This window comes from Glycine max, chromosome 5, assembly GCF_000004515.6.
Source record: "Glycine max cultivar Williams 82 chromosome 5, Glycine_max_v4.0, whole genome shotgun sequence".
In the NCBI taxonomy this organism is placed as follows: domain Eukaryota; kingdom Viridiplantae; phylum Streptophyta; class Magnoliopsida; order Fabales; family Fabaceae; genus Glycine; species Glycine max.
This window is the reverse complement of record NC_038241.2, coordinates 8,245,276-8,266,379: the sequence shown is the minus strand read 5'-3', so window position 1 is coordinate 8,266,379 and position 21,104 is coordinate 8,245,276. Positions and strand designations below refer to the sequence as shown.

General features: G+C 33.1%; 2 protein-coding genes across 4 annotated transcripts; both read left to right on the top strand.

The window, feature by feature from the left end:
* Window positions 1-7,213: 7,213 nt before the first annotated feature.
* LOC100794631 (probable carboxylesterase 11) lies at window positions 7,214-12,150 on the top strand. 2 transcript variants are annotated; one of them, XM_006579630.4, is made up of 3 exons: window positions 7,214-8,205; window positions 10,751-11,216; window positions 11,848-12,150. In XM_006579630.4, the coding sequence occupies exons 1-3, from the start codon at window positions 7,436-7,438 to the stop codon at window positions 11,863-11,865; spliced, it is 1,254 nt and encodes a 417-aa protein (XP_006579693.2). In that variant the 5' UTR covers window positions 7,214-7,435; the 3' UTR covers window positions 11,866-12,150. The 2 variants fall into 2 exon arrangements, with proteins under 2 accessions (XP_006579693.2, XP_003524484.2); XM_003524436.5 differs by having other exon boundaries at window positions 7,216-8,205; window positions 10,751-12,150.
* Window positions 12,151-14,484: 2,334 nt separating this feature from the next.
* LOC100794095 (glyceraldehyde-3-phosphate dehydrogenase, cytosolic) lies at window positions 14,485-18,726 on the top strand. 2 transcript variants are annotated; one of them, XM_003524435.5, is made up of 11 exons: window positions 14,485-14,815; window positions 14,947-15,047; window positions 15,759-15,874; window positions 15,977-16,076; window positions 16,564-16,710; window positions 16,807-16,867; window positions 16,947-17,044; window positions 17,322-17,464; window positions 17,582-17,665; window positions 17,923-18,012; window positions 18,440-18,726. In XM_003524435.5, exons 1-11 carry the CDS (start codon window positions 14,785-14,787, stop codon window positions 18,480-18,482), a joined length of 1,014 nt encoding a protein of 337 aa, XP_003524483.1. In that variant the 5' UTR covers window positions 14,485-14,784; the 3' UTR covers window positions 18,483-18,726. The 2 variants fall into 2 exon arrangements, with proteins under 2 accessions (XP_003524483.1, XP_040871188.1); XM_041015254.1 differs by lacking the exon at window positions 14,485-14,815 and having other exon boundaries at window positions 14,846-15,047.
* Window positions 18,727-21,104: the final 2,378 nt, after the last annotated feature.

The window sequence follows — 21,104 nt, the reverse complement described above, 5'->3', positions numbered from 1 at the left end:
CTCTATCAGTGTAAGGAATTTCATTGTCAGATGGGGCATGGAGACTATAGCTCCAAGCTCGTTGAGTGTCTTCCTGTCGATTAAGGCAAAGTATGATGTGTTTGTGTCAACCCGTAAATATCTGATGGTGAAGCTCCTGGAGAGCTTGCCTTGACCAAAGTTGATGCCCTTGAAGTCCCTATCCATAAAGGTGATAGGAGGGAGACTTCGCTATAAGGGTGAGACGACAAAGTTAATGTCAATGTCGTGGATGGTGTGTAGATGACATTTTCAGGACTGGCTGGACTGTCCTCCACAAGAAAAGCTACTAGCAATGGTGTTGATTACACCTTTGATGTGTTGGGCGAGTTCCTATTACGGTGGAGGTTGTTGCTCATGCCATTGTTTTTGTTGTCTTGGTCTGCCTCGGTCTTTTGCTCTTTTTCTATCTGCTTCCTGGTTCTCGTTTCGCTCCTCTAAATGTCCTCCGAGTCTTAATCCTACTTGGTAGTTGTCTGATCTATTAATGAACTGGGCTAAGTACCTAATCTGTATAAGTTCTTATATCTTGTCCTTCAGGGCCCCACTGTCTTCGGTGTTGTGTCCAATATTGCGGTGATACCTGCAGTACTTGGTTGCATCTGACCTCGGCCTCGGAGGTTTCGTCTAGGGTAGCCAGATGGGTACCTCCAGGTTGAATGCTTCCTTGAGAATCGTGATATGATTGGTCGTCAGAGGTGTGTAACGCTCATATTTGGGCCCTTTGGAAAGAGGCTAGTGCTTATCCAGCTTGTACCTTTTGTCAGACTTGTGCAAGTCGGCCTTGGTGTTTGCTTTGCGCTTGTCGCGCTTCTGTCTGACTTAGCGGACTTTATTCCAGAATCTGGACATTTCTTCCATTTGGATGTAGCCCTTGGCTCGTTCGCGTAGTTCGTCCATGCTATCGGGTGATTTTTTGCATAGACTATCTACAAACTTGCCGGTGTAAGGCGAGGAGCATGGAATGAAACGCTACCTCAAGATTGAGATTTTGGATCTGGACAACTGTGCGCCCAAATCTGTCCATGAACTTTTTGCGGGACTCCTCGTCTACTTGTCGCAAACTAGCCAAGGCGATTGAGGTCATGTGGTGAGACTTGCCAGTGGCGTACTGTGAACTGAATCGTTCAACGAGGGTGTCGAAATTGTCTATGGACCTGGGTGGGAGTCCATCATAATTCATACCAGGTCAATGTTGCTCCCTTGAGAGATGTAGGGAAGACATGGCATAGAATCACGTCGTCGTTGGTGTAGAGGTTCGCTTGTGTCAGGAAGGCGTCTAGATACTCGGTTGGATCTGTTGTCCCATCGTATTGCTCGAGGTTGAGTGGCTTCCATCCCAAGGGTATGTTTGCCTCCATAATATGGTCAACAAAAGGATGTCGATGGACAGTCTGTGATGTTGGACGGTGAATATGGGAGAGACTTAGGTCGTCTATAGTGCTGCCTGTGCATCTGGGGTGTAATTCCCCTTGGGTGTGTTCAGGCAAGGTGTGGGTGGATTTCTCGTCACCTGAGGACGTCTGACACGAGCCTCTAGCTGGTCATGGTTAGCCTTTAACTTTGTTAACTCTTTCTCGTGGCGTTACTCCATCTCTGCGATGCAGTTTTGGAGTTGTTGTAGAGTGTCCATGTTTGTCATAACTATCGGACGAGGATAGGAGTCTGTGAAGGGGGTCTCACGTCTAAGGCCAGACCGAGTGCTAACCATGGATGAATGTAAGCAGATTGATGAAAGGCTACGGGTATGTTTTACCGTGGCCCCATAGTGGGCACTAAATGTTCTTATCAAAATCCAGAATCGTGGCACGTCAGTGTGAACGTGGCTAAGTAGGGTCCCGAACTTCACACGTCAGCTTGGAGAAATGCCTTTGACATGAACAGGCCTGGAAAATAAAAGACTCTGACGCTTAAGTAAGAATATGTGTTGTGAAAATAATGCCTTCCAAGATTATTTTGATGATGCCAAAGAATCAAGAGTCAAACAAGTTTCAAGAATCAAGATCAAGATTCAAGAATCAAGAAAAGACTCAATCAAGATAAGTATTAAAAGAGTTTTTCAAAACATTGAATAGCACAATAATTTTTCAAAAAGAAAAATCTTTTACCAAAGAGTTTTACTTTCTGGTAATCAATTACCATAAGGCAGTAATTGATTACCAGTAGCCAATATTCCTTTCAAAACTGATTTACAAAGCTATAATCGATTACCATAATCATGTAATCGATTACCAATGTTTTAAAACGTTAGATTTCAAATTTCAAGAGTCACAACTTGTGATAAAACTTTTTCAAATCATTTCAAACTTGTGTAATCGATTACACAATACTTGTAATCGATTACCAGTGTTTCTAAACATTTTGATTTTCAAATTTAAACATGAAGAGTCACATCTGTTGATGTGTAATCGATTACACTATGATGGTAATCGATTACCAGTAACTGATTTTGAAAAATAAATTACCAAAAGTCACAATTCTTAAAGTGACTTGTTTCTGAAGAGTTTTTCAAAAGTCACAACCTTTAAGTGACTAGTTTTCAAAAGAGTCACAACTTTTAAAATGAATAGTTTTCAAAAGAGTCACAACTTTTAAAAAGTGACTAGTTTTAAAGAAATTGCCAAGAGTCACAATCTTTAACTTGAGTCATCAAATGATTATAAATATGTGACCATGGCACGAATTTAAAAAAAAAGACTGATTCCTTTCATGCATAAAAGATTTATTTCATTCATTCCTCTTCATCTTTCTAAAAGTCAATACTTTCTCTTTCAAGAAAAGTTCATTGACCAAAAACTCGTGCTATTCTTTTTCTTCATTCCTTCTCTCTTGTCAAAAGATTCAAAGGACTAACCGCCTGAGAATTCTTTTGTTTCTTCCCTTCTGCCTCTTGACATAAGATTTCAAAGGACTAACCGCCTGAGATATCTTTTTCCCTTTCCCTTTAAACAAAAGATTTCAAAGGACTAACCGCTTGAGATTTCTTTTGTTTACCCTTACAAAGATTCAAGGGACTAACCGCCTAAGAATTCTTTGTCTTAACACATTGGAGTGTACATCCTTTGTGGTACAAGTAGAGCGTACATCTACTTGGGTTGTTATACTGAGAACAAGAAAGAGTACATCTCTTGTGGATCAGTTCAAGTGGAGCGTACATCCACTTGGTTGTTCAAAGAGAACAAGGGAGGGTACATCCCTTGTGGATCTTTGCTTGTACAGGATTTTACAAGGTTATTGGAAATCTCAAGAACCGGTGGTTGCTTGGGGACTGGATGTAGGCACGGGTTGTTGCCGAACCAGTATAAATCTTGTGTTTGTCTTCTTCTTCCCTACACTCTTTACTTTTCCGTTGTGTACTTTTATTTCTGCTTTACTTTTGTCTAAGTTATTGTTTTTGTTCTTTACTTCCTCATAACTTAGTAGTAAAGCCTAATTGAATCTAGTAATATTAAGAAGAATAATTTTTAATTAGTCAAGACACATTAATAATTAATTCAACCCCCCCTCTTAATTATTCCGAGGCCACTTGATCCAACATGTGTAAGGAGAGTAAAGCAAGTATATACTGTAATGGAGCTCGTATGAGCGAAAGAGAGAAAGAGGGGCACAAGCTTGTTGCCATGTGCTGAGTGTGTGAGCAAGTCGTGTAGAGTGATTTGATGGAACCTATATTTATAGTAGTTCGAGTGTGGTTAATGGTCCTTGTTTGCAGGGGCTATTGTAGCCTTATAGATAATTCTCGGCTTATAGATAATAGTCGGGTGCTTAGAGATAATGTTAGACATAAACATTTAAATTATAAATAAAGGTAGAAGATAATCATACCTTATAGATAATGTGACATTATATATAATTTAATACCTGCCAACACATAAGATATTCAAATACATTTGAATATTAGTTAGGTTAAAAATAACCTATTTGTTGGGGAGTCCGACGGCTAAGAATTAGGCGTCTGCACTCCTATAATAGGGCTAACATGGAGGGTAGGCACATGTCTTCGGGTGCCAGGTGGAATGCCACATAAATTTTGTGGATCTTGACCAATACAATAATATATTTATTATTTTTAAGTTTTGTGGATCTTGACCAATACAATAATATATTTATTATTTTTAAGTTGTCATTTAATCATGTCATTGTGAAAATTAAGTTTAATATATTTAAAAATGCTATTGTTACAACATATCATACAACAAAATGTAATAAAGAGCGATAAAATAGAGAAAATTTAAAATATAATAAATGATAAATAGAAAAAGATAAACCTACACAAATAATATTGAACAAATTATTGTATGAATTGGTTGTGTATGCGTCTTTTCTCGAATGACAATTTCTAATTATTCCAGTTAACAATATAAAAAAATGTATGTCGGCTAAACTTTATGCCTTTCCAGGTAAATAATATATTTGTCATTTGTATAAAGAATAAATAAATACTTTTTTTTATCTTAATTATAAAATTAGTTAATTTACTTAATTACATCAAATATATCAGTTATTTCTATTATCATTCTAAAATTATTCTTTTTTTATCTTTCTATTCATTTAATTGTTTCTTATTAATGTTTAGAAATAAAATAATTAAATAAAGACACGTAGAGAAGAAAAAAATTAATGCATTTAGAAATAAGAAAATGATATGACCAAACGAGACAAACAAATTTTTTTTAAAAAATTATAATTAGATATGGAGGGAGTACTATATAAACCAAATAATTTAAAGAGTATTTTTTAAAAAAATTAAAATTTATTATATTATTAATGAAAATTAATTGACTTTATTTATTGGTCTTAGTGCATTAAATATTAATCTATTATATTATTATTAAATATATAAAACAATGTATTATTCTACAAGATTATGCCACGTGACATATCATATTCGTTTTCTTCAAATAATTAATACACATTTTATATTCATTTTATTTCCAATAAAATTTTAAATCAATAATAAATCTTAAATCAATTATAATACTTAAGAATAATATAAATTAGAATATTCATATTTTATATTTATTCTATTTTTATTTCAAATTTTATATAGTAGATATAATAAATGTGTAAATTGATATGGTATATTTTTGTTGATCAAAGTAAAAATATGAAAAATATTTGATTACATGTATATTTTAGAATATAGTAATTAAACTTAAAATCAATTCACATAAGTATATTTTATTATTATGAAATATGCATGTGCACAATTTTAGTTGATTATCTAATAAAATAATTTAAATCAACATTAGTTTATTCTATATAGTTACTCAATATTATATATTTATTTATAATTTTAAAAAAAATCATCACAATTTATTTTAATATTCAAAACAAATATAAAATGACAATTAATTGAAATCATAATTAATTGATCGACCAATATATTTTAATTTGAATTAATTAAGGTAATTAAGACCAATATAGTGAACATTCTTTCTATTTTTATTTCATTATGAATTTTTTATATGCTTATATATACCAACATATTAAAATTAAAGGTCTCCCATATGATTATTTTCTTTGATTTCTTTCCTTTGATTTGCTTAAGATAACCTATCATGATGTTGAAAATGATCAACTCTCGTTGATGATATATAGTGATGTTTCTTATTCTTATGCTATGTATGAAATTTCACTCTTTACTTTTAATAATCAACTTTTACTTTAAAAATCAAAATAGAGCGTGTAAGACATCATTAAAGTAAAAGGGATCCTACCTAGGACAACGATTCAAATAATAACAGTTTTTTTGGAGCATGTGACTATGTTCGACAATACATTTAAGTTAACTTATAACTTTTTTTATTAGTTAAAAAACTTGTGTGACTGTTTAGTAAAGTTTTTTTTAGTAGTTTTAATGTTCTTTAGAACGTTATTTGAAGTATCATTTTTAAAAATGATAACTTCTAATTTCTAACTTTTTATCTTCAATATATTTATCCAATTTTCTAGTTACCCTTTTAAAATAAATTATAATTTTATTATTTTTTTGTCATTTTACATTTTTCAACTACTTTAATATTTAGTTTTATCAAACATTTATAGTTTAATATGTTAGTTTTTCATTTTCATAGCTGAAAGGTAAAAAAACTATCTTATTAAATTATAAGTGTTTCATAAAACTAATTATAAAAGTAGCAGAAAAATATAAAATGACATAAAAATAATAAAATTATAATTGATTTAAAAAAAAGATAACTATGAAATTGGATAAATATAGTGAGGATAAAAAGTTAGAAACTAAGATATATTTATTAAAATTTAAACTGAGTAAAATATTTTAAAAATTCAAATATCAAAAATTATTCTTATAAATTATAAAATGTAAATTTAATACTTATTCAAGAAACGAAAAACTAAGTTAGTTTCTTGTGTAAGGACAAATAGATTATTTACAAGCATTCTACTAATACACTTTTTAATATTTTCCTTCTTCTTGTATTATAAGTTAAAAAATAAAAAACCACAAATAAAGTTCATCAAATATGAAATGAAATTTACAATTTTTTAAATATTTAATTTTTTTTAATTTCAAATTGACTGAGATTTTAGCATTAAAAAAATAAATTTAATTGACGTCTTCAATTTTTAAAAAAGTATTAGAAAAACTATTTCAATTTTACTCTCTAATAAATGTTATTGTCTTTTTTTAATGCAAAATGTTATTGTCTTAAAACACTTATAAAACATAAAAACTAAAAAAAAAAAACAAAGTTGAGATATTTCAATAAAATTATTTAACAAATTATTTTATTTTAATGTTTTCTCTAATACATAAAAAAACCTTAAATATCATAGATTAATAAATAATAAAAAATTATATATTAAAATATAAAAATTATTCAATCACAACTCATCGTATATAATAAATTTATTGACTTATAAGTATCTTACAATAATTTAAAAGATAATACATAATTGGATGACATTATAAAATTATTTTATATTATTATATATTAAACTTTTAATAATTTTTTCATTTTTATGATTTAATCATGAAAAATTATTTAATTTTAACCTTTACATTTTATAAAAATAACAGTATAATTTTAATTTATCACCTGATTAAAGACTAAAAATGAACAAATGCTAGAGAAAATAAATTTGTTTCATGCACGATAGCTTATTTTTTTATGAAAAAAAGAAAGAACCGCGAATTGTTTTAGAAAATAATAATAAAAAAATCAAATCCCATCTCTTTTTCTTTCTACCTTACGTGCTGTCTTCTTCCTCCTTCTTTCCTTCACCAGCACCATTCAAATCGAAATTCAAACCCATTCAACCCTCCAAACCCTAATCCCAAGTAATTATCAGCTTAATCAACCCCAAAATCCGATCCAATTAATGAAGCCATGAAATTATAGTAATTAGTAATTAATCAACGGTTCCCGGTTTCTGCAAATCACACACAGCGATGCCGAGCGTGGCCGTGAAACTCTACAGCGTGTTTTTCAAGTTTCTCTTAAAGCACCGTTTGCAGAACCGGATCCAAGCACCGCCCGAAGACTCCGACTCTTTCGGCGTCACGACCCGACCCGACGAATCGGTGGCTCCGGCCAACCCTTCATTCTCCGACGGCGTTGCCACCAAAGACATTCACATCGACCCCTTAACCTCTCTCTCCATTCGAATTTTCCTTCCCGATTCCGCGCTCGAGCCTAATTCCAAACCTAGCTCCAAACCCGAACCCGGATCGGCGAACCCCAAAACGGCGTCGTTAAGCAGGCTGAGGCGCAACAGCTACGAGCCGGCGATTTTCTTGCCGCGGGAGGAGGAGCGGCGGAACAGCGTCGGCGATGTCGGCGCGTACCGGGGGTACGCGCCGGCGCCTTCGGGGGAAGGTCGCCGGAAAAAGTTGCCGGTGGTTCTACAGTTCCATGGTGGGGGGTGGGTGACCGGGAGCAACGATTCGGTGGCGAACGACGTGTTCTGCCGGCGGATCGCGAGGCTCTGTGAGGCGGTGGTGGTGGCGGTGGGGTACCGGCTGGCGCCAGAGAATCGGTACCCGGCGGCGTTCGAGGACGGGATGAAGGTGCTGAATTGGCTGGCGAAGCAGGCGAATTTGGCGGAGTGTAGTAAGTTGATGGGGGGTAGGAGGTTGGAGGGCCAGCACAAGCATATTGTGGGTTCCTTTGGGGCATCAATGGTTGAGCCTTGGTTGGCTGCTCATGGAAATCCTTCAAGGTTGAAACTTGCACTTTTTTTGGTTTGATTTATGTGCTTATGTTAGTGTTGTAGGTTGGTCTCATGAGAAATGCTAGCAACACTCTTTTGAATATATTCAAATTTTTGAAAATTCCAAAATCATGTGGGACTTAATGAGCTTTATTCATGATTTTTGTAGTTTCCAATAAATTTTAAGTAGTAGTAAAGAGAATATTTGAAGTGTGCTATCTCTCTTCTTGATTTTTTTTATACATTTCATAGTTTTGGATTGGGGGTGATGCCCTTGATTGTCTGTTTTAAATGTAGGTAGTGATTAGAGAGTGAGCATTAAGGTAGCAAATTGGTGAAGGGATTCAGGTAGGAGGTGACAGGCTGGGTAGTGAGTAGGGTTTTTTGAATTTGATTGCAGCAAGTTTGGGTTGGAATTTTCAATCGGATGTTGATTGCAATTGAACTAGTGACTGACTTAGGTCTCGTTTGGTTAAACTTCTCCTTTAGTATTTATAGAAGGAAAAAGAAGATAAACTAAATTATGTATCTCCTATAAGTTAAAAACAACTTATATATACACTTCAACTTTAATAGAAGCGTTTTCATCTAAATTGTCCGGAAGTTGAGGTTCATAAGTTGATTTTAACATATGGGAGAAGTTTAATTCATTTTTTCCTTTTGTTTTCTTCTCCTGTAAGGGCTTTTGAAGAAGTTTATCTAAGCAGGACCTTGGTCTTGGCTAGGAAGACGTCTTTAGAGTTATTCTTGCCCATTGTTTTACTTGTTTGATTTAGTCACATTTTAGGGAAGTAGGAGATATAAGGTTGGCTGGATGGTGAAGGGAGAAGGGAGGGGATGAGAGGTCGCAGTTTCGATTTCCTCTGCTAACAAAAACTAACAAACTAACAACTAATATTTGCCGATTAAAAAAAAATTTTAGGGAAGTTTCAGATTTGAAGCAATAATATATGTTCAGCCTCATTTTACTGGCTAATTAGTTACCCTCTTGAGTGTTCTTGGATAAAATCACATTGGCATTCTGTTATGTGGGATGAAATTCATTTTTTTTGGGGTGTAGAAGTCATGACATGTTGCTTTAATTAATATGGTTGTTGGAATTCATCACATTCTCCTAATTTAAGTATTTAGGTTTTAATGAAATGGAATTTCTTGCTTGGGTATGGTTGTTTTGCCACCATTTCCTTTGTAGAATAACACATTTGCCCATCCCACTTGCCAAACTGGAGTTGATTGGTGTCTATATGAGTTAGCTTCATTTTTCATCTTCTCCAATGACATGAGATCATTTGCTTTTAGATTGGGTCTGTAGCTCATCAGCTCAGTTCTTATAACAAAACACAAAGGCTTTGAGATATAGGAGTTAAAGTGATGATGGCATGAAGAATATTCTTCTGGTGGATGGCACTTGATGGCAGCACAGGTCATCCTGCACTCTAGGATGGGAAAATTTGAGGATTTTGACGATAAAGGAAAAAGGAATGGTGGACACAAGGTGCTTAAGCACTAGTTTATGTGAACCTTTTTATCCTTGGACTTGGTCTTTTTTGGTTTCAGTCAGATGTTTTCTTTACTATTTTATTATCAGTACCAGATTCCAGTTTTTTTTTTCTTTTTTTTTTCCCTTCTAATTTCCAAATTTTATTTCGTTTTATTTACTATATGTAAATTAATTAATAGCATTCTGGTAGACCCAGCCAACCTTTTTGAACTTATTTGAGTTTTGAATTTTTTTAAGACATTTGAAAGGTACAGGAGGAATTTGTGTAGATCTATTCCTAGTTAATGCTAGTTTAATCCTATTCATGGACGCAGAGCTGAAATTAACAATCAACTACTACTATATTGATTAGACTGCATGGGCTTGTAATGAAACCTAATGTAATGCTTCACATGAAGTTTCTGCCATTTTGTCATTTGGAGGGTTCTCTACGAACCATTTTGGAGTCTTATCTTTCTGGGTCATTTTTACTTGCTGTTCTAATGCTCAGTTTCTTCTTAGTTTTGGCTAAGAATCTCATATCTTGTTTAATCTTTTCTACTTGTCTGTCTGCAATCCTTCCTCAACTTTCTCTCTCTAAACAGATTTCTTGGGTGTCTTTCTTTAACAACCCATGAAACTTGGTTAGTGAATCAGTCTTATTCTGCCTAACTTCCTCATTAATATTCACTTGTGTTTTAATTTTTCTTGAAAATAGAATTTTTCAAGTAGTATATTATTTTTTGGAGCATATATTAGGCAATTGGCATCTAGGTACGTTGGGTCAATTAAGAGGATGCTTGTTTGACTTGATTATTGTATCATCTATGATGTTGCAAAGATTTTATATATTTCCTTTGGACATGAACATATATATATATATATATATATATATATATATTGTAATGCTCTGCCTCTTCGAAACTGGTCTTGTTTAAAAGCAAAAAAAAAAAAAAGTTGAAGGGTATCACTTTGTAGATGTTGTCTTTTACCATAATTTTTTTCTTGTCAGGAGTTAAGTACACCATTAGTTCAACACTTAACCTTTTATTTTTTTCTTTGATATTGAATCAGGTGTGTTCTTCTTGGCGTGAGTTGCGGTGCAAATATTGCAGACCATGTGGCTCGAAAAGCTGTAGAAGCAGGCAAACTTCTGGACCCTGTCAAGGTGGTGGCACAGGTCCTGATGTATCCATTTTTTATTGGAAGTGTGCCCACTCGTTCTGAAATAAAGTTGGCAAATTCTTACTTTTACGACAAGGCCATGTGTATGCTAGCATGGAAACTATTCCTACCTGAGAAAGAGTTTAGCCTAGATCATCCAGCCGCCAATCCTCTAGCCCCAGATCACAGTCCTCCTTTAAAGAAGATGCCTCCAACATTGACAGTGGTGGCAGACCATGACTGGATGAGGGACCGCGCCATTGCCTATTCAGAGGAGCTAAGGAAGGTGAATGTTGATGCACCTGTTTATGAGTATAAAGATGCAGTCCATGAATTTGCAACACTTGACGTACTTCTCAAAAGCCCCCAGGCCCAGGTTTGTGCCGAGGACATTGCCATCTGGGTCAAGAAATATATTTCGCTTCGAGGTCATGAATTCTCTTATTGAGCAGTATTTAAGATGATGGTTCAGTGAGAAAATCTTTTCCTCATCTTTGAAATCATCTTTAGGTCATTCTTTTACATGATTTGTTTTGGTGGTTTACAAGGTCCTGCTGTCCTTCTTGTTGATTGGTTCCACGTTCCCTCCACCTGTCAGTTCTTGTTGTAAGATAGAGTTGTTTGAGAGCGGATTAGTTGAGCTAGAGAGAGATTCATTCACCTCCATGCACACTGCATTTGGAAGCCCCTGTTCCATTTTTTTCTTGTGTATTTTGATGTAATATTTCTCATGATATATTTGTTGATCTATTCTTTTAGCATTAGGGTCATCGATCATGCAGTCTCCAATCTATTCTGCTCTCTGCAACTTTTGGAGTAGTGGAGTTCATAGTTAATTAATTTTGTACAAGAGACCACTTCGTTGTGCTTCGTATCATTAAGATTTCAGATTAAATAAACAATTTCCCATAAGATACCTTTCATAGATGGTCTCTAGGATGAAGATATAGAGTTTCTTTAATAATATTAGCCAAAAGCTAAAGCCGATTTTGCTTAGTTCTTTGTAGATATTGGAAGCACTTTGAGGGAATGGGAGCCACCACTCTGACCCTGTGGGGAGTATGGACCAGGGTTCATGAACCTGTAAGATCTTCTGGGCTTATTTGGATAGGTGGCATCTCTGCTGACTGACCTGTAACCATGAGTTCACCAGAAAGTAACTATGGTTGCAGGAAAAGTGTCTTGTTACTTTCGAAAGTCAAGCAGTGTTACGAAACAAGGGAAGAGAAACGGTTGTACATTATGTATCATATGACATATTTTACACCTTGTTTGAGGAGGGGGCAAAATATATATAGTGTGTTGAATTATGTTTGTGTTGTTTTATTATCATAAATATATCTTAAAAATTGTGGAAAAAAGTTCCTCTAACATGGTATTATTACTAAATTAAGTTAGAATATGTTTACAAACTTTAGTAAATTAAATTTACTTAAAATTTAGTAAATCAAGGAAAAATATATCTTTGCTCACTTTAAAGATAACATAATGAAAACGAAAACAAACCGAATGAGAGAGAATTTATATAAATTTTAAGTGTAATATATTTATATGAGAAAAATATTATATATTGATAATGTAAAAAGTTTTACATAATTATTTAAATCATAATTCATAATGTATAATAATTTTTTTAATTTTTAAAATAATTATTTTAAAATAAATCAAATGAAGATTTATGATTATATGACAGTGTAAAATTGATTTGCACGATTAATACATAAACATTAAATTCTATTTATATTTATATACAAATATCTAGGATGAATTACATCATATTAATGAGTTAAATAATGTGATAAAACAGTTAAATTTTGTTAGATGATAATGTAAAAATGTTTGATATAAATAACAATGAATATGATTTAATAACGAATAACACATATTTTAAATGTTTAACTTGTATATTATGTAGTAATTGATATTTACTTTAGGGAATGTATATGTACATGTATGTGTGTTTTTGAAAGATAAAAGACAATATTTTATTAATGAAAGCACAAGAATGTGCAAGAACTTATCAGCACAATACAAAAGAGTTTATGTCAAAACAAGTGCTATCAGCATAATACAGGGACTATTTATATAATTTCATTATTTATTTTTTGCTATTGTATAATTTAATTACTTTAAGGATTATTTAGGAGAGATGATAATATTTGAAAGACCAAATTGAAGGTTTACTTAGTTACTATTTATATTAATTTGTTCGTCTATTATATTTATCGGAAATATTGCATTTGTCATTTTATTAATTGTAGTATATAAGTGTATGAGAGTCACGTCGAATTCGGAGAGAAGAAATGAAAAAACAAACAACATAACATAAATCCAAATAAGTTATTTATAAACACTTCAAAAGGGATCATAGATATACAAATTTATTTTATTAAATTTTAATTTATTTTCATAAGCTAATTCAACTAATTTATAATTTTAGCAACAACTTTATTATTTTATCTTTTTATCTTACTAATTTTCTTGAAATTGCTTTTAGCATTTTTTTCAATTTAGAATTATAAAGAAGGATATTTATTCTTGTTATTTCAAAATAATATTATTCAAAAAATTAAACAATAAAAAATTATTTAATTAAGTTACTATTTTTTGCTAAGAAAGAAGAAATATTATAAAATAAAATAAAACAACTACGATAAATTATTAAAGATAAATTTAAACAACTAAACTTTTATATATATATATATATATATATATATATAAAAGAATGATGATTTTATGTGAGAATGTGAATGCTTAATATCAGTCATTAGATTAAAACGAAAGATCTAAATTAAAATATTTTAAATTTAAATTAAAAACTCATTTAATCATAAAATCTTTATAAAATTAGTCAAATAAAAAAAATCAAATATTTTAAAGATTTAATTAATGTCAAGATTGTCACCCATCGCCCCAATCACCACCGCTATGAACATGACATCGTTGTCGATACCAACATGACCGTCGCTATTGCCATCACCACTGCCACCACCTAGCCACCACCACTGCCGGTGGTGGTGGCGATAGTAACAACGCTCATGTTGATGATGACGATGATGGTCAAGATGATGATTATAGCGACGGTAGCAACAGTAACAATGACGATCATGTTAATAACAACAGTAATCATGACAGTAACAACAACAACATTCATGTTGATAGTGACGACGGTGATTACAGTGAGACAGTTGTAGTGAAAACAATCATGAAAGTGATGATGATCATAACGATGATAGTCATTATCATATGATATGTCTTATATATATGTATATATACTATTAAATATATTTATCAGTTAGTTTATTAACTTATTTCACTAAATACTTTTAATTCAATCATTTAATTTATAAGTTTTTAATTTTTCAATTCCTATCTTCTAGCTTATAAATTATAAATTTTCACCTAATTTATAAATTATTTTTGCCAAACACGAGACGTATAAAGTGACTTGTCTTTCTTTCTTTTTTTTTAATTGAAACAACAAATTTAACTAGATAAGGAAATTAATGAAAGACTTTTGATTACGGAGTTTGAATTACATTATGCTTTTTGTATTAATTCTTTTGATATAAAAATTACTATATATTCTTAAAAAGATAAATTTTGCTCTCAACTATTTTTTGTTTTTGAGTTTTAGCTTTTAATCTTTGAAGAAAATTGCCTTTTACCGATTCTACATGAAAGTCGTTATCTCGTGATGCTTTTGATTTGATATTATGCAAGTCCTTGAACCTTCCTCTCGAATGCAACGGATTTTGTGGCGCATGGCATATACAACTTACACTTATTTCGGCTTCACACTCGTTCACCCAGCCTTCACTATATATATATATATATATATAGCTATAAGCATGTTTGCAAATTGCCATTGCACCTTGATCTTATATATTGACTACCTTATACTGCCCTCTTTTCTCTGTGTCAGTTAAACCAGAAGAGAGATCATGGGACAGAAGATCAAGATTGGCATCAATGGTACTCTAATAATGCCATTTTCTTTTTCTTTTTTTCAGCACTTTTGGATTTGTGTGTCAAACTTTGTTGTTGTTTTTGTACCTTAATGATATGCAACGTTTGTGTGTGTGCACTTGCTTGTGATGATGAAGGATTTGGAAGGATTGGCCGTTTGGTCGCCAGGGTGGCACTGCAGAGAGACGACGTGGAGCTTGTTGCTGTTAATGATCCTTTCATCACAACTGATTACATGGTACAATAATATATTTGTGTAGTTCATGTGGGATTGGTGATGATGTTCTTTTTTCTTCTTTTTTTATCATTTAATTGTGCATTGTAGTAGTTGAACATGCATGGATCTTGCTAATGTGATGTTTAATTTCATCATGTTTGTTGGAAAATTCCACCTGGCGGGTCTCAATTAATGTTTTTTTTTTTTAATATTAGCAGTGGGACTCGAATTTTGGTATTAGGGATTTACAACAATCTATAAACTGAGCAAGATCTCTTTGATTTATTGGTGTATGTTTTAAATATCTCTTGCAAAACTTCACTTAATTTCAATTAATTTTAAGATAAAATCTAACATAATATTATAATAATAATGGTCCATATTTGTGCATTGCATTAGAAAGTCTCGCCGTGCCTATCTCCATGCCGATTGGTTCTAAAGATGAAATCCGACAATGCTAATTTGATTACTTTGGTCAAATAAAAAAGCACACGTATGTGATCATAGACTAGAGATAATATCTTATTTTGTTTGATAAAGGTGTTGTAAAAAATGAGTACGGGTAAATATACGAGAATACCAGTTTGTCCAAATATGTACTATTTTATTGGGATTGAAAATTGCAATCTAGGAAGATTCGTTTGTTTCAAATTTGATTTGCAATGTGTTCATTCCAGTAATCAAACATTAATGAGGTTTGCCCATTAAGAAATTTGGAATTGTTTCCTGCAGACTTATATGTTCAAGTATGATACTGTTCATGGCAAATTCAAAAACTGTGAGATTAAGATTAAGGACAGTAAAACCCTTCTCCTTGGTAGTAGCCCGGTTACTGTTTTTGGCATCAGGTACAGTTTAATTTTATATGTTAAGTAAATTGGATGTGGATACAATTTGATTAACACCATGAAGCAATTTCTCAGGCTAAAATGGTTTTCTTATTTTATTAGGAACCCGGAGGAAATTCCATGGGGTGAGGCTGGAGCTGATTATGTTGTTGAGTCCACTGGAGTTTTCACTGATAAAGACAAGGCAGCTGCCCACTTGAAGGTTTGTCTTTAAGATTTCACATCATATGATGTTGTGAATCAATTATAAATGTGATTGCTACTACCCATATTTGGTGTCTAGTGAAAAAGTGAAGGGCAAAATTTTGTGAATAATATTTTGGTAAGCTTCGTTTTTAGAGTATGTTTAATTTCACGTTAACTAATCTAAAATTACATTGAAATATTAGCTAACGTTATCTTAGGTAAATCTTTCCAGGTTTGATTTCTCGTCGAAGAATTAATTTGAGTTAGAAACAATTTGTGTAACTTTCACATTGGATAAAAAATCTTATACTAAGTTTTACTAATGAATGACTTTGCTTTTGGTGGGATTTTAAATTTTAAGAAGGCTATTTTTATACACTCTGTCTTCACATTTTCTACTACGGTTATTTTAATCTTCACATTTTATACTATGCCTTAAAAGTTAAAACACTTCTGGTCTTTGGTCTTTTCTCCTCATTTTTGGTCATGTACACTGATATTAGGGTGGCGCAAAGAAGGTTATTATTTCTGCCCCAAGCAAGGATGCCCCAATGTTTGTTGTTGGTGTCAATGAGAAGGAATATAAGTCTGATATCACTGTCGTTTCTAATGCTAGCTGCACAACCAACTGTCTTGCTCCACTTGCAAAGGTAGTTTTTCCTATAGTAGGTTTAAGTTGAAAAAGATTCTCATTATGCAGAGAAAAACAACATCTCAATTAAGTGACCTTGTTGAAATATATTCAGGTTATACATGACAAATTTGGTATCCTTGAAGGCCTCATGAGCACCGTTCACTCTATGACTGGTAAGTGTGTAATGTTTTGCAATCCTTTTGGCTTCACATGATTCACTATTTAATTGACATGCCTTTCTATGTTACACAGCCACTCAAAAGACTGTTGATGGACCATCAATGAAGGACTGGAGAGGTGGAAGAGCTGCTTCTTGTAACATCATTCCTAGTAGCACTGGAGCTGCTAAGGTATCTAGCATATGTGAATACATGCACATCCCTTTCTCTCATTGTTCATGTGATTTCAAGTTTTAGTTGCTTTAAGGGATAGTTGACCTTGGAACAGATAGGTAGATATAACAAGCAAACATGTGAATGCAAGTCATGTTATCCGATCATTGTATTGTAATATTTACTAAACTATGTTCCTTTTAATTTCCCAATTTTTATTATCTTTAGATGTATATTATTGTGTATCCACACAAGTTCTTGGAAATAACTGTGTGCCTATTTTGGAACTGTTCAGGCTGTTGGTAAGGTGTTGCCATCCCTTAATAATAAGTTGACAGGAATGTCTTTCAGAGTTCCAACTGTAGATGTTTCAGTGGTTGATCTCACTGTTAGACTTGAGAAGGGAGCCAGTTATGATGAGATTAAAGCTGCTGTCAAGTGAGTATAAACTGTTTTTTCTAGCTAAGGGATAAGGATGTTCTGTTTACTTTTTAAGATGTAATTACTATAATGAATGAAGTCCTCATCTCATGTCCTCAATTTTTTTTTTCACAGGGAGGCATCTGAGGGAAGTATGAAAGGAATCCTTGGTTACACAGAGGATGATGTTGTGTCTACTGATTTTGTGGGTGACAACAGGTGATGATGCTTCTAGTTATTAAATTAGTATGCCACCATCATGCATTGTGCACCTAATATGGCCAATTGTTTGGTTTTAGCTTAGGAAGAACAATGTAGCAATTAGGATTGACAATTAGATCATGTGCCTGAGTCTATTGGTTAGATTATGTTACTAATGTTTGGAGCTTATGTTAATATTGCTATAGCATGTCATTTTCCATCAACAAGGCTTTAGTGTGGTGTAGCTTACCATGTGATCCATTATATGCTGGCAGGTCAAGTATTTTTGATGCAAAGGCTGGAATTTCATTGAACAACAATTTTGTGAAACTTGTCTCTTGGTATGACAATGAATGGGGCTACAGGTAAAACAAACTTCTACGCCTTTTCATTTTATTTTCACTTAAGTGGTTATAGTCTTTTTCTTTTTTGTCAAAATCTCCAGGCAGCAAGAAGCAAAACTACACTCACTAAGATATGTAAAAACAACATAAACTGTCGATGGAAAAAAAGTTGCAGCTACTACTATTAGATAACTAATTCCCTATAGAACTATCTATTTTTTTTTTTTACACTTACAGAACTATTTTAGTTTGTACAATCTCATCTTTGCATGCAACTAAGCACCCTTTTATGTTTGAGTTCAGTTATGCATTATTTAATCTTGTGCCAAAAGATAAAAGTAACACACATCCTTGGAGTAGAACTCTAGGCTATGCCATCAAGTTCTCGCGGTGGAAATGATTTCTAACTCCTACTTTCACTTTCAATGTTTTACTTTCTTCTTTGCAGCACACGTGTGGTTGACTTGATTCGACACATGGCCTCAGTCTAAAGAGCTACAAGGATTTTTTCCCAAATCCCATGCCTTTCAGCATTCAGCTTATTTGCTCTATGATTATAAAGTAGTATTTGGAATAATGTAGTAAAAATACAAGAAGTGATGTCTGTCCCTCACTCGGGATATCCTTTACTTTTGACAAATTTTGTTATTAGATTTCTTCCTGTCAAGGATAGTCTTAACTAGTAATTGGTAGGTTATCGTTTTCTATATTGGCATCAAATTTTGAGAGACTTTACTCGGTGATATCTATATTAATAATACATTAATATTTCTTTTAACAGCTGTGATGCATTCTTTTTGTTGTATTTGGTTGAGTATTTCAAAAGGCTGAAGTCCCTCATGCTTGGTTTTAGATGTTTTGAAGCCTATAAATCACCTTGCGTTTTGAGCTTACAAACAAGCCAGGAAGAGGTAGTATATTGCAAACCTGCCAATATGTCTCCCAATGAGCATTTAACAAGTCCAACTCAAATAGTTTACATTTGCATAATGAAAATAACAACTTTTCAAAACAAATGATAATTGAATAACAATTAGACTTTGAAATCTTAAAAACATAAAAAAATCCCATTATCCTGACTTTTTAGTAGTAGATAGATAGTACTCTTACTCTATACATAATCATTCTAGTTTCATTGCTTGATCAAGATATTTCTCCATAACGTCCCAATCACTAGGATGAGATTGCGATTGGATATGTTCTAGTCGAGTGTTATCCATACTAGCATACAAATTAACAAAAATGAGGTTAGGATATTCTGCAGTTATAGAGAACATCGTTTGTACATCCTCATTGTCTTCAAGTTTACATGTCCTATATTGAGGACAATCCCCAACGATGGATATAGGATATCGATGATAGACATCGGTCACTACCTTTTTGTCAAGAGGACTATTCGTATTTTGGGTGGTTTGCTTCAAGGCCTCAAGTGTCATATCATGATGAAGCCAGACTGACCTTATGTCTTCATTGACAAATGACGTTGAACCGTACTTACTAGTAATCATTTGGCTGTTGCAATAAACAAAAGCAAACACTAAGGATGAACTCATGGTGTAGAGGAGTTTGTGTGTGTTTGGATTTCCGTTCCAACACACTAAACGTTTGTTTGATTCAATCCATCAAGAGAGTAACTTCTCTGTTTAGACACATTGGAATGTGTGTGAATTGGTATTTTTCTTGGTTACTCATTGCAAAGTAAAGCATATAGAGTGTTCAATAAGAGAAATTTATGTGTGGAAAAATTTGTTCATGTTGTGTATGATGAAGCTAATTCTATTGTTCAAGGAAATTCTTTGGAAGATGAAGATGCAGGTTTTCAGGATAAGGATTCTTCTCCTGAAGATGAAACCAAGGTTGACAAGCTTGAACAAAGCAATGAAATCACCGCCAAACCTCCTAAATATATCTCTAGAGAATGGAGAACTCAAAAAGACCTTTCCTTGGACAACATTATCGGAGAAATATTAAAGGGAGTTTCTACTCACTCAAGACTCGGGATTTTATGCAATAACATGGCTTTTTTTTCTCAGACTGAACCAAGAAACATAGATAAAGTCTTGTACGATGAATATTGGTTGATGGCTATGCATGAAGAACTAAATCAGTTTAAAAGGAAAGAAGCAGTGTGGGACTTAGTTCCTAAACCTGCCCCTCACAAGTTAATCAAAACCAAATGGGTGTTTCGAAACAAACTTGATGAATCAAGCATCTTAGTAAGAAATAAAGCCAGATTGGTTGCAAAAGGGTACAACCTTTAGGTTTCGTGGACTACGAACACCCTAATCATGTCTATAATCTGAAAAAAGCTTTGTATGGTTTGAAACAAGCACCTAGATCTTGGTATGAGAGATTCAACAATTTCCTAATTGAGCAATCTTTTATAAGAGGTCAAGTTGACAAAATATTGTTTATCAAGAGATTAAACAATGAGTTGTTAGTTGTGCAAATATATGTTGATGATATAATCTTTGGTGCTATTAATGAAACTTTGTGTAAGGAATTTTCCAGTTGTATGCATAAAGAATTTGAGATGTCTATGATAGGAGAGTTGAACTTCTTCCTTGGACTTCAAGTCAAGCAAATGAAGCATGGAACTTTCCTATGTTAAACCAAATACTATATAGAACTAATTAAGAAATTCGGCATGGAAAAGTGCAAATAAGCATCAACTCCAATGACAACATCAAACTATCTTGACTTAGATGAGAAAGATAAATCAATTAATGAGTCAAGGTATAGAGGTATGATTGGTTCACTTCTTTACTTAACTACAAGTCGGCCAGATATTATGCTTAGTGTTTGCTTGTGTGCAAGGTATCATGTTAATCCTAAGGAATCTCACTTAACAACTATTAAAAGGATCATTAAGTACCTTAAGGGCACAACCAGTGTTTGTCTATGGTATCCCAAAGGTACCTCCTTAAATCTAATTAGCTTTTCAGATTTTGATTTTGCAAGGTGCAAACTAGATAGGAAAAGTACAAATGGGATATGCCATCTCTTAGGAAGCTCTCTTGTATCATGGAATTGCAAGAAACAAGCTAGTGTAGAACTATCCACTGTAGAAGCAGAATATATAGCAGTTAGAAGTTGTTATGCTCAAAGTCTCT

Excerpts from the sequence above, each read along its gene's own strand:
- LOC100794095 (XM_041015254.1), top strand. The coding sequence starts at position 14,901 with ATGATATGCAACGTTTGTGTGTGTGCACTTGCTTGTGATGATGAAGGA. Across the intron at positions 16,711-16,806 it reads GTCTTGCTCCACTTGCAAAG|GTTATACATGACAAATTTGG; the intron begins GTAGTTTTTCCT and ends AAATATATTCAG. Across the intron at positions 17,045-17,321 it reads GTAGCACTGGAGCTGCTAAG|GCTGTTGGTAAGGTGTTGCC; the intron begins GTATCTAGCATA and ends GGAACTGTTCAG.
- LOC100794631 (XM_003524436.5), top strand. The coding sequence starts at position 7,436 with ATGCCGAGCGTGGCCGTGAAACTCTACAGCGTGTTTTTCAAGTTTCTC. Across the intron at positions 8,206-10,750 it reads GCTCATGGAAATCCTTCAAG|GTGTGTTCTTCTTGGCGTGA; the intron begins GTTGAAACTTGC and ends ATATTGAATCAG.